The following is a 12,729-nucleotide window of genomic DNA, read 5'->3' as shown; positions in this document are numbered from 1 at the left end:
CACTACTGTTTTCTGAGGGGGAATTATGTAAATGTAACAGGAATAACATTTCAGAGCAATAAAATCCATTAAAATTAAAACACAAAAAATTGATGTACACATCTATACTTGCATCTTATTAAATTTAAGATTCAGGATTATTTACTGCAGGTCCAGACATCAGAGCTACCTTATGAGATCCAAGTGTGACATCAGCTGACACTCTTTACAGGAGATTCCATCTGAACTCTGTGTAGCCTGATCTCAAGGTCTTTAAGTCTGAACCTGAAACCAGAAGAGGAACTTTCTGTCTCTGCAGAGTCATTGTGATTCAGTAATAGGAATGATTTCATGATCACGCTTACTCTGTTTGCACAGAGCAGATAATGTATAATGAGAATGGGATCGTTTGTGTTTGCAGTATGAACAGAGATTCTTGAAGTCACACTGGTCACAGCTGAAGTTCCCTTCAACATGTGTACGTTCATGAAGGTTACGACTGCTCGATTGTGAGAACCTTTTGTTACAGTGTCTACACTTGTATGGTTTCTCTCCTGTGTGGACTCGTTTATGTCTTTTAAGCTGGTAAGCACTGGTTACAGGCGTGCTTTTAAACCACACCGTGGAAGAGTTCATGTTGTTTAAAATCAGATTGAGTGGGGAAGCCTCTTCCACATTCTTTACAGTAGATCATTTTGTCTCTTGTGTGTCTAAGCTGATGCATTTTTAGGCTTCGTTGCTGATTGAAAGTTTTTCCACAAAGGTCACAACGAAACGCTTTCCCACCACCACAGCGATGACAGGGTTGAGAACTGGATCCATCTGTGTCACTCTGCTTCTAAACAAAGACACAAAGACAGTGTAAGTCAGTCCTTCAACATTTTAATCCTGAACGCCACCTGAAATAAAGAGCATCTCTGACAACATCCAATTATATTTTACTGTTTACATTATAACACTCAGCTTAATGGGCTACAATAAATGTCTTTGATGTAGAGGAACAGCAAGAAGCACTGCTACCCTGGCTGCAAACAGACTCTCACCATACTTATACACACATAGGACATTTAAATAAAACTTGGAGACTATTAAAAGTCAGCTGATTCTGAGGGAGTCAGGTGGGATACACTGATTGGTTTTAGTTAGATGACCCTCCTGTTGTTAAGTTGGTGAATACAAGTAAAATTGACTGGTTCATATAGAGCACTTTTCTACTCTGAGCACTCAAAGCACCTTATACAACATACCTTACTCACACATTCACACAAATTAATAGGAAAGGAAATTTCAGGAGATTTTAAAATATATTTGTTTTTTGCCATGTATGAAACTTGGAAGTGAGAGTTAAGTGAGCTGGGACTGAGACTCCACTGACGGTGAGACCACAAATAAAACCAGATGTCCATGTGCAAAATGGAGGAAATATACTGTGGAAATACCACAAATCTCAGAAATAAATTTTAAAAAGTACCATTAGTAACTGTGTAAAGATCTGTTCTTTATTTGGAAATGAATATATTTATTTTACAGGGTTCCTCTACAGTATATATATCCATGCTAAATGATCATAATTATAAAAGTCAAAATCAAACTGAATCAGAATTTTAAGGAGTTGTAGAAATCATACCCAGCCGTATTGTCTGTAAAGGTTCTCAGTCGTACATTATCGTAGTCTAAGGAGCTTGTAAAGAAAAGCATCTGGACTTTTTAAAGTTTCTCAAAGATGTTTCACCTCCCATCCGAGAACATCAATTAGCGCCATTTACAAGATCCATATCCCATTCGATCCAGTTACTGCAGAGTTACTGGAATTAAGGTGTCTTTCCACCAGTTGCTCTTAGGACTCATTTAAATAATGCTTCAAAACAATTGCAACTGTAAATCCTCAAATATGGATACAACGTAACAGTAATAATTGCTGTTAGTTAGATGACTCATCATGTTCTTTACTGACATAGACAAAGTAGATGCCATTGAGTCCAGTAGAATTACTAACATGCTAACAGAATTTAATGAGCCAAACAGTGACACTGAAATTAGAAGATAGAAATATAAATACATACCTCACAGTAACTGCACTTGTAGAGTTTCTTTCTGGTGTGGATCTGTTGGTGTATTTTCAGGTAACGTGGAGATTTAAAAGTCTTCTCACACAGGTCACATTTATAAGGTCTCTCCTCAGTGTGGGTAAACATGTGGCTTTGTAACTGTGCATCTGTTGTAAACGGTTTCCAACACTGATCACAGCAGTAAACATCATGTCCAGTGTGAATGCGTTGGTGTCTATTTAGGTCCCCTTGGCGACTGAAAGTTTTTCCACAAATGTCACATCTGTACGCATTAATTCCAGAGTGGGTAACTAGATGATTCTGTAAGTGGCTACTGTGAGTAAAAGCTCTGCCACACTGATCGCAGCTGTACGCTTTAACTCCACTGTGGATGAGTTGGTGTGTTTTTAAGTGTCGAGCCTGGGTAAAAGATTTCCCACACAAGTCACAGGTGTACGCTTTAACTCCACTGTGGATGAGTTGGTGTGTTTTTAAGCTTTGAGCCTGGGTAAAAGCTTTACCACACAAGTCACAGGTGTACGGTTTAACTACACTGTGGATGAGTTGGTGTCTTTTCAAGCTTCCAGGCTGGGTAAAAAACTCTCCACACAAGTCACAGTTGTACGGTTTAATTCCACTGTGGATGAGTTGGTGTCTTTTTAAGTGTACAGACTGATTGAAAAACTTTCGACACAACTCACAGCTGTAAGCTTTAACTCCACTGTGGGTCAGCTGGTGTCGTTTCAAGTGTCCAACCTGGGTAAAAGATTTTCCACACAACTCACAGCTGTAAGCTTTAACTCCACTGTGGATGAGTTGGTGTGTTTTTAAGCTTCCAGCCCGGGTAAAATCCTTCCCACACTCCTTACAGCTATATTTCTTGTCCCCCTTTGTTCTGTGAGGTTTGTCGGCCTTCTTGGAGCGTTGACGTCTCGCTCCATGTTGGTCCTGCAGTGACAGAGATACAAATAGGGGCAGTGAGTGAAATGCAGTCGTGGAACAAACTGAAACTCCATTAATGGAATCAAAGACATTGTAGGTGTGTTACCGCCACCTTCTGCTTATATTATCACATTACAATGATGTGCTACAATGAGAGTTGTAACGTCCACAGTGATTTTTGTGCTCACCTTTTGGGTTGAAGTCATTGTTTCCTCTGTAGTGGCTGAGCTGAGTCTAAATGGCTCGTCTCCTCCTGATGATCAGCTGGAACAAAAAATATATTTATATGTATTTCATCCTTGACCAAAAGAAGCTGTGATGAAAAGCTCAAATCCACTCAAACTAAATGTCTTCAGTCAGTGTGTCAGCCTCCAGTTAACAACAGCGGTGAAAAACTGCACTACTGAACCTCCACTGACTGAGTAACTGCAGTTTGGTGCTTCATTTGAACCTCATAGATTTTATTAAACAAAATGGATAAAAAATACTCTACAAAACAGAAGGTGAGCTGATGGTAAGACGGTCATCATCTCAAACTACATCAAGATTCTCAGACCATGTCATGGTTCACTTGATCCCTGCAAACAGGCACAAACTGAAACTAAAGCTTTTGTGAAGACACTGAAGCAGTGGACTGATGAGGCTGTGGAGAATCTGCAGGTGTGTCTGGACTGCACCGACTGGCAGGTTTTCAGGATTGTTATCAACAGTTTGGATTAATATAGAGATGCTTTGACGTCCTGTGACATCAGCATCTGTGAGGACAGCTGCACAGCATCACACACTAGGATGAGTTAGAATACTGACGAGCTCTTTCGGAGGAGACGGACACATCTTTCATGCTCTCCTCCCCGTTATCGTCCCTGCTCACTTGCTTCTATGTCGTTGTCTGGTCTTGTCTGAGTCAAACCCTGAGAGAGTGTCTCATTCTCGCTCTTGTTCTCTAAAACCTAAAGAAGAACTATGAATTTGATCAACTGGTCCCTTAACACAATCGGCACTCTATTCTCAATGAGAAGCCTGGGTTCGGGAGAGCCCGAGTGTCCTGAAGGGACGTTCCCTGCTGGATACACGATGGACAGGTGGCAGAAGTGGCATGTTGTGTGCCTAGCGGGACTGTCTATCGAGGATATTACAGACATCTACCTATTTGGAACCATGATAACAGGATTCTTGCTGATCGGAGCTGGCATGGCCCTGGCTTATCGGAAATTGAAGAAAGTGGTGACTGCTGTTCAAACCGGCACAAGGCTAGCCGCTATGATCGAAAGTGTGGGAAGAGCTGTGAGTGCTTGGACTGTTCTTACTGAACAAAATATGGGAAAGATCTTGGAGGAGCTCACAGGTCTTAAACGGGAGATACACCTGGAGACCAGTGATGGACATTAAGAACAACTGTAAAATTGATGCAGTCTGTTCGTCCGAAAACAACATAACCATGATTTCTCACGCGGCTACCCCCCACCCCGAAGGCGCCAGCTGGACGCTTGAAGGCCGAGGCCAACAACACTTGGAGGCTGATGCCAAGGAGAACAACAACAATTCTTCCCTCAGATATGATAACGAGAACGAGCTACCTCAGTAGGCTGCGGACTGTTGATCCACTTTCTCAGGCTGAACATGGGACACGCATCCCGAAACGCACGCACACATGTACACTGATACACCCTCACCACCACCCTCCCTTACTCGAATCCAACGCCTCCCCATGCTTACCTCCCATGTGGACAGCGGCTCAACCGTAGGCGGGATCGCAAGATTGCAGATGCAGCTGTGCACACGGCATACTCCCCCATGTTGCTTGTCTGTGTTTTATGGTGTTATGGTATCATGATATCGGTGCTTACTTTATCTGCTATGGAGTTCTTGTTTTCTTCTCATGCTGACTCCCTTTCGGGAACCAGTAATTTCAGTTGCAGGCAACTGCAACCGACAAATAAAGGCATTCATTCATTCATTCCTTGTTCAGGTTTAGTGAGGCTAAACTCCAAAAACTGTTTTCAGCTAATGACTCTGATTCTGTCTGGAAAACACTCAGACAGTGAACCAAGCACAAACCTAAAGACCCCACTCTACCAACATTTCACACGTAGTCATCAGCCTGAACAGCTCCTGCTGTGGATTCTACCAACAATGACCTGTTACTCCCCCACCCAAGACATTCAACACACTGTGATTATAAAACATGGCCTGGATATGATCACCACTTCATTAAGTTGCTTGAAGACGTTTCACCTCTCGTCTGAGAAGCTTCTTCAGTTCTAGGTTCAAATGGTGCAGAGTCCCAGATTTTATGGTGTGTTCACACCGAACGCAATAGACACGACCAAAACGCGCCAGACGCCCCTAGCTTGACGCATGCAAATTCGCACCTCGACGCATGTCCAACGTGAATTATTGAAGTGGAAATGTGGGAGGAAGTTGTGCCAGACGGTGTGTTTGCAAGATGGCAGCTGTCGAGCTAGCGTTTGAAGAGAGTCTCCCTTTTCTATTTACTGTGGAGAACAGAGCAGCGGCGTAAAGGACGTCCTCACCGTACCTGGGTCCATCAGGTCCTCCAGAGGTGTAGTTTGGTGAGTTTCACCATTTGCTCCAGGAGCTGCCCCGTTGTCCAGGGGCAGCTCCTGGAACTAACCTCTCTTTATTCTCTTAAATAATTGGTCATCACTATGTTGCTATATATTAGCATTAGTATTTTCATTAGTATAATATGAAATAAATTCTACATGTGTCAAGTTGTGTGCCAATATTTGCTGTGTAGTAGAACTGAGACATTAGTCATTACAAAAATTTATTTCAAATAATATTAAAATTCTCAAACAGAAAATCATTAAACATAAATATAAACAACATAACTATTTACAGAGAGACTGGAATAAAAAGGACCCAGCTTAAAGTGGAAGACCCGCAGGGAGAAGGAGGAGAAAAATAAGAACATTGTTTCTGCCCTGGAGAGCCTGCTGCCTCATCAGAAAACCACTGATTGCTCGGGTCCAATGTTTCCAAATTTAACACAACTGTGCTGTTTTCAAAAACTAATTTATAAATTTGAAATTTCACTAATACTCTCATCTGAGGCGGCATGCTCTCCAGAGCAGGAACAAGGCTGAGGAGGAAATGTTCCGTTGGAGACTGGCGTGGCCTCTTCAGGCACTCCAGGATGGCCAGCTCCACCACCGATGGACAGTCCTGGGACCCGCCTCGGAGCTGTCCTCCTCTGTGGGCCTGTAAAACACAGCACAAAACAACACAATGAAATGAGAAGGCTGCTACTAGATTTTCATTTTTAACATTGAAAAAAAAAAACAGGATACAATCAGATTGGTTGTAGATATTTAGTAAAGGTAATCACAAGCGAATTCAAGTGAGTAAAAAGTTATCAGTGCTTGCTATACATACCTGTGGATGCAGCAGCAGGAGCGGAGGGACGAGGGACTGGGGAGCCAGGAGAAGCAACAGGGGATGCTATGCTGCAGAATCAGTTGGTTCTATGAAGACAATATTAAATGTTAACAGGTTGAAAACAATAGTCATAGAGAAAGTATATACAGTGGTCCCTCATTTATTGCAGCAGGGGTTAGCAGAATAACTAGCCCCTCGCCATGCACTTTATACACTTTTTGTCACACAGCATTACTGTGAGCATTACTCACAGTTCTCACAAGTTGATTCTCAAAGTGCAAACCTTTGTAGATTTCAAAACGTAAAAGTATTATTATGCCGTGTTTTTTCTTGGTCTGCGCGCCACTTTTGTGCGCCTTTTTCCCTCCCAGTGCAGGTGTCTATTTCCAAATGAGGGTCATAGTTATGGGTGTTTTTGTGCTGTTTTTTCTATTGGACGTGATGGTTATCAAAACCAAACATGAAGTTTGGCAAGCGCAGGAGACACGACATGGAGGAGATTTGTCAATCGGGCTGCGGAATGCAATGCGCATTGTTGAAAGCTGTACTGTGCAATAAAAAAAATCTGAGAAAAGGCGAGGCAGTGACAGATGAACAGCGGGACCACTATGTGCTGTTTATTAATAAACAAAAAATATATTCCTATATGACAACATGCACAAGAGCAGAAAGGTATTTGTACATCAGTGGGAAAATAGCGGAACAGTAGGCGGGCTTGCTAGCTTTTGTGCGGCATACCCGGGTCAGTCAAAAAATTCAAAAGAGAAATAAATGAACTTACCAGGTTGCCCAATCTCTTCACATATCCTCCTCCAAGCTCGGTCCTTTTTATTCCTGTCTCGGTAGGGCTGTGCAATATGACCAAAGTCTCATATCCCGATATAAGACATCTATCGTCACGATAATGATATAAATCACAAAAAAGGTTTATTTTTTAGCACCTGACGGCTCATTTTTGCTTCTCAGGCGTAAACACTCTGCATACTCTTTCACGTGATTCAATTTATTTTGAAAAGTCTCAACAGGATCTTGAGCTTTATTGTGAAAGGTTTATGTCAGGGGTGTCGAACTCCAGGCCTCGAGGGCCGGTGTCCTGCAGGTTTTAGATCTCACCCTGGGTCAACACACCTGAATCACATAACTAATTCATTACCAGGCCCCTGGAGAACTTCAAGACATGTTGAGGAGGTAATTTAGCCATTTAAATCAGCTGTGTTGGATCAAGGACACATCTAAAACCTCCAGGACACCGGCCCTTGAGGCCTGGAGTTCGACACCTGTGGTTTATGTGGAAAACAAACAAGCAAACACGCAATGGTTTTACTGTCGTTGTTGCTAGCGACAACGCATGAAGACAGGCGCTTGTCTGACCGTAGTGTGGTTATTTTAAATATAAGAGAAAGAGAGAACTTTAAGAAAGTAATATAGCCACTACAGCGACCATCAAAATGATGAAAAAATATTGCCGTAAACAGTTTATTTTGCGACACCATGAAACAAACGATAGCGTAAAATGAAACAGATGTTTTTATATCGTCATCCGATATGCATCGCTATATCGAACAGCCCTATGTCTCGGTACAGAAAGCAGCTGGTGTCGTACGTCCGGGTGGTTTGCTACAGTGTTGATTAGCCTTTCCTCCATATTGAATGAAGAATGAAGGGATTTTGCTGGACCTGACTCATTATTTTTAATGTAATTTAACCTTTATTTAACCAAGAAGATCCCACTGAGATTAAAAACCTCTTTTTCAAGGGAGACCTTGCTAGATAGGCAGTGTCTCCCAGTTATAGAAATAACTCAATTAAATACAGGCAGCAACAACACACATGCAAAAGTAAATGAAAAAAAAAAAGTAAATTAAATTAAAATGAGACTTGGTAGGAGTTCAGTTCCTCTCATGTGTTCATCCACAGCAGCTGGACAACAAAGTTTATTGTGACCCTGATACTGCAGCAGATCGCTCTGATTTCCTGTTATCATTTCAAATAGAAATGAGGCTGTAGAGGTTTGGTGCATGCAGAAAAACAGCTGCAGGGACAATGAAAAGACTTTTCTGCTCCAACTTCTCCCAGCATGCTGAGCTAATGATTAGTTGGTGTTTTTCTCCAAACACTCTCTCACTCTTCTCTCAACGTGTTCACAATAAACTGTGAATAGACACCGAGGAGAGCAGCAGAAGACCTCATTCAGCACCAGTAGCGGTTTTAGATACGGGCAACAGGGGCGGTTGCCCGGGGCGGCATCGTGGTGGGGGGCGGCATCACGGGCATCGGCAAAAGAAAAAAAAATGCTCGTACTCATGCTGCCCAGCCAGCGCATATTGGGAATGGCATAGGCACCGATCGGTTTTCTATCGCCCATTTGCTGGGAGTAAGGGCGCCCTTTGTTTGCGAGGTGGGCCTGCTGCTTGCGGCGCAGAGAGGAGAGGGCGGGGGATTCTCTGACCGGCTGGAGCAGCATCTAATAACCAACTCGCAAAATAAAACAAAATAAAAACAAACCAACAAACACGAAAACACCAGACATCATGATACAGACTTGAAGACCGATGTTTTTTCGAAATTCTGTACACGAAAAGTGAGCGCGAGAGCCCTCGGTGCGCCTGCTCGCTGTTGAAGTCAAAGTAAACTTTATTGTCATCTCCGCTACATACAGTCCAGTATATAGAGAGACGAGACGACGAGGTAAGTAAACAAACAATAAATATAAGAAGAGTAAGAAAATAAATATACACTTTAAGACCAGGGGTAAAGGGATCAATAACAATTTAAAATGTATAATTTACAGTTTGATGATTTAAACTCTCACACACAAGCCGTCGAAAGGGGAGGGGGCCCTGCTGCTTCCTATTAGAGCGCATTTCATTTATAATGATGTAAATCCAAGCCCATTGTGTATTCATGGTTTGAATCCTGGGTTCTCAGATCTCAAATCTCAAATCTCAGAAATGCACCTTAGACAAAGTGAATCTGTGAACTAAGGTGTAGGTCTGTTAGGTTATGTTCTGGTGATCCTGGGGTTGAGGGATGGGTGTTCATACTGGAGTGAAAAATTAAAACCAATGGAAGATGGACAAGAAAAGTTCAAAGCCATTAGGTGCTCAGTTTAGAAAAAATAGAAAAGAAGAGGAGGAGAAACGAGCAAAAGATACAGGTAAGCAGATGTGTGATTGGATAATGGCAGGTCATCCTGAAACAATCAGAATCAGAATACTTTATTAATCCCTAAGGAAATAATGTGGGTTACAGTTGCTCCAAGAAGAAATGGTAAAAATAGCAACAGTAACAGACTAAACTCCAAACAATACATTATGTTACAGCTTTTAATATTAATTAGTCATTGTCAATTGTTGATTTGTCCTGTTCTCATTGTATGACGAATTATGATGGCTGTTTGGTGGTTTTCATACTATGCATACTCTCTCTCTTCATATGTGTGTGTGTGTACAACAGTTTTATGTTAATGTACAATCCTTAATATGTTTTGTGTGTGTGTGTGTGTGTGAGGGGGAGGGGGGGGGGGGCAGAGGGAGTGTTCGCCCAGGGCGCCAAACAGGCTAGGACCGCCACTGTTCAGGAGCTAAACCCAACATGAACTGAACTCACAGTAAAGTTAGCTCGGTGCTTACCTTTAGATGAGCCCACAAACCGAGAGAAACTCCGTGATGAAGCTGGAACTCTTTCCAAACACAGCAAACAGATCAGGGAGCAGAGACCCACGTGGTTCACGCTGATCTCAGCTACGATCCAGGAGACAAGGGTGGGCAGATCGATGCAGATATCGATCCAAACGTTGGTAGTGGTTTATGATCGATACTTCAGTTTGTTTCTCTCCTCTAAGTTCACTACTTTACTCCCGTTTCATGAAAAAGCAGCTCTCTCTGCGACTCCTCTCCTGCACACAAACTTTGCTCCGCCCCTTCTTCCTGCTCTGCTGTGATTCGTTGCTGTGCGGTCACGTGACTCAGAAGCGCAGCGTAACCACGTGGGGTGTTTCCTAACTTGTTTTCCTTTGCCTCGATGAAAACGTCATCGTGGGAAGCAGAATTGCTAAGGGCTCAGGAAAAGAGAAGAGCGGTGCTGAGAATTGGAACAGCCTCACACTCGTCTCTCTTTGACAATGTTACAACAGGGTGTGATTCTTATGGAGGACCACAAGAATCACACACATAGAAATAAAGAATTCTCATTTAAATAATGATTTGTGCAATAAAATATGAATTTCTTAATTATTTCACAAAGAAAAGCTTGAAATTAGAACCAGCATTGAGCCCTGTTACATTAATACACAGTGTTAGAGCAGTGGCTGCAACCTACAGCCTTTAAACTCATGATTAAAATGCTGACAATAAACTCATCAGTCCAGATTTCACCAACTTATTTTCTGATATTTTGTGTTAAAATAACTGAGATAGGGTTATTAAAATAAAAGCTGTCATTCCTCATTCCTCATTGTACTTCCCTCATTTATTTTAAATAGAAGATTTCTGATATCTCTTAATGTCGCTCAGATTTCTGAATATAAAGAGTGAATGCATTTACAGCAGGAACTTCACATCTACCCATCAAAAGTTTGGTAAAGTTGCATGAGTACTGTAAGGTTTTCTGGGGTCCTGTTAAAAATAGCACAAGCGTCACACCACATCTATAAACTATATATTCCAGTTATCCACTTATCAGTAATTTCTGAATCACAACAAGGACACAAACCTCACTGCTTATCACAGACGTTACATCCTCTGTAAAGCAATTTCAGAGAGAAAGAGCAACAACGACTTATTAAGATCAGCCAGAAATCTGCCCCTCTCAGGCAGCTGTGGCAACTCACGATAAGAAAGCTTGCATTCTTTGAAAAATGCTGGGTCATGTATGATTTGTCTGAGACCGTGTGCCATGAAAATGTCATGAAATTAGGATAATACATTTTGGATTTTCTGCACCTTCACTCTCAGTGAAGTGTTTTAAACTTTGATGAAATATGGCAACTTTGTGTTGTGCTGCAAGATAAACCCGCTGTCCTCATGAGCACAACTTTTTAAAAACACTCTCTGTTCAAAGGTAATTTTAGTTTTTATACTTATAGGGTCCAACTAACAGGAGAAAAAAATGCAAACATCAAACCAGTTTATAATTGGTTAATGATGTATACTTTATTTATCCCCGTAGGAAAATTACTCATAGGAAGGAGTGGCTGCCCACTGCTTCACTGCAGCCAAGCAGGGGGCAGCCAATCCAGTGCCCAAGCAGTGTGTAGGGACAGTACCTCAGGGTAGCCGTTCAGTGGATTCGACCCCCTGACCTTCCAGTCACTCATCCAAGTGATTTCTTCAGTCTCAGCTGACTGCAGGTTCTTTTACTACCGCGCTGGGTAGGAAACAGGAATTCTGTTGTACATGTACTGTTGGGTCGCAAATTTTAAAGCCAATATGATCACCTTGGATCCACAGCATTGGTGGATAACCTCCACCAAGTACACCAGAGCCTATACGTCGGTAAGTTGGCTACCTTCTAGCACATTGATCTGGCCTCTGTGGCAGGTATATAAACATCTAATGTTCTTAACACTTTAATGTTAGCATGTGATGGCCACTAAAGCGTGTTATGTTTTATAACATTTTCTTCTTAATCATCGTATTTTATAGGTCTGCTTCAATATCCCAAACATCTGATGTGCAAGTATATAATACTCTTTTGTATAACAATGTTGCATATTTAATTGTTAAGTTTGATTTGCATGCCATTACATTTGCAGTTGTTATGGTATTGTGTTGTGTTTGTGTTTATGCTGAAGGTTCAGTGTGGTACAGAATCTCAAATGGCATCCACATCAGGAGAACATACTACAAGTTAGTCTTAAGTTATAAAATTACATGATTTCCCCCTAGGGATCAATGAAGTATTATGATTCTGATTGTGATTCTAAAATTTAAAAAATATAAAATGATATATCTTGAAAATAATTCTAAAGAAATTGTAGTGGCGGCACTCCGTCCCTATTTCACTCTTCTGTACCACCTTTAGGAGTCAGTCCGGCAACATGCATTTGAAACGCGAGCAAGTCCAGCTACTTTTCTTGCAAAAAAGATGTTTATTGAAACGTTTAATTTACATGGCAAGACTCGGTCAAAAAACTGTGTTGCTTCCAGCTTATCTGACTCCCCAACTACGTAATTACAGTGTGCCGGAAGCCCAAAATACTAAAAAGCGCATTAGAATGTCGCACTTGTATATTCTGTACCTTTAACAAACAGTATTTTGAAATTAACTAGAAATTATATTCTTAACATCAAACATGTATATTTCTCCTCTAATCATTTTACCAGAACCAATAAAATTAACCTTTAATTGGCTCTTA

The 12,729-nt window shown here is 41.6% G+C and overlaps 1 protein-coding gene across 1 annotated transcript in view; it reads right to left on the bottom strand.

The window, feature by feature from the left end:
- Positions 1-10,300, bottom strand: part of LOC146511866 (uncharacterized) — a 36,625-nt gene extending 26,325 nt beyond the window's left edge. Inside the window, exons 1-3 of the mRNA XM_085171839.1 lie at positions 10,004-10,300; positions 3,158-3,233; positions 2,043-2,975 (exon numbers count right to left, since the gene is read on the bottom strand). Coding sequence (XP_085027965.1) covers positions 2,043-2,975; positions 3,158-3,175 — 951 coding nt within the window. The 5' untranslated portion in view covers positions 3,176-3,233; positions 10,004-10,300. The remainder of the gene's footprint in view (positions 1-2,042; positions 2,976-3,157; positions 3,234-10,003) is intronic.
- Positions 10,301-12,729: the final 2,429 nt, after the last annotated feature.

This window comes from Neolamprologus multifasciatus, chromosome 9, assembly GCF_963576455.1.
Source record: "Neolamprologus multifasciatus chromosome 9, fNeoMul1.2, whole genome shotgun sequence".
Classification (NCBI taxonomy): domain Eukaryota; kingdom Metazoa; phylum Chordata; class Actinopteri; order Cichliformes; family Cichlidae; genus Neolamprologus; species Neolamprologus multifasciatus.
This window is presented reverse-complemented; position numbering and strand designations above follow the sequence as displayed.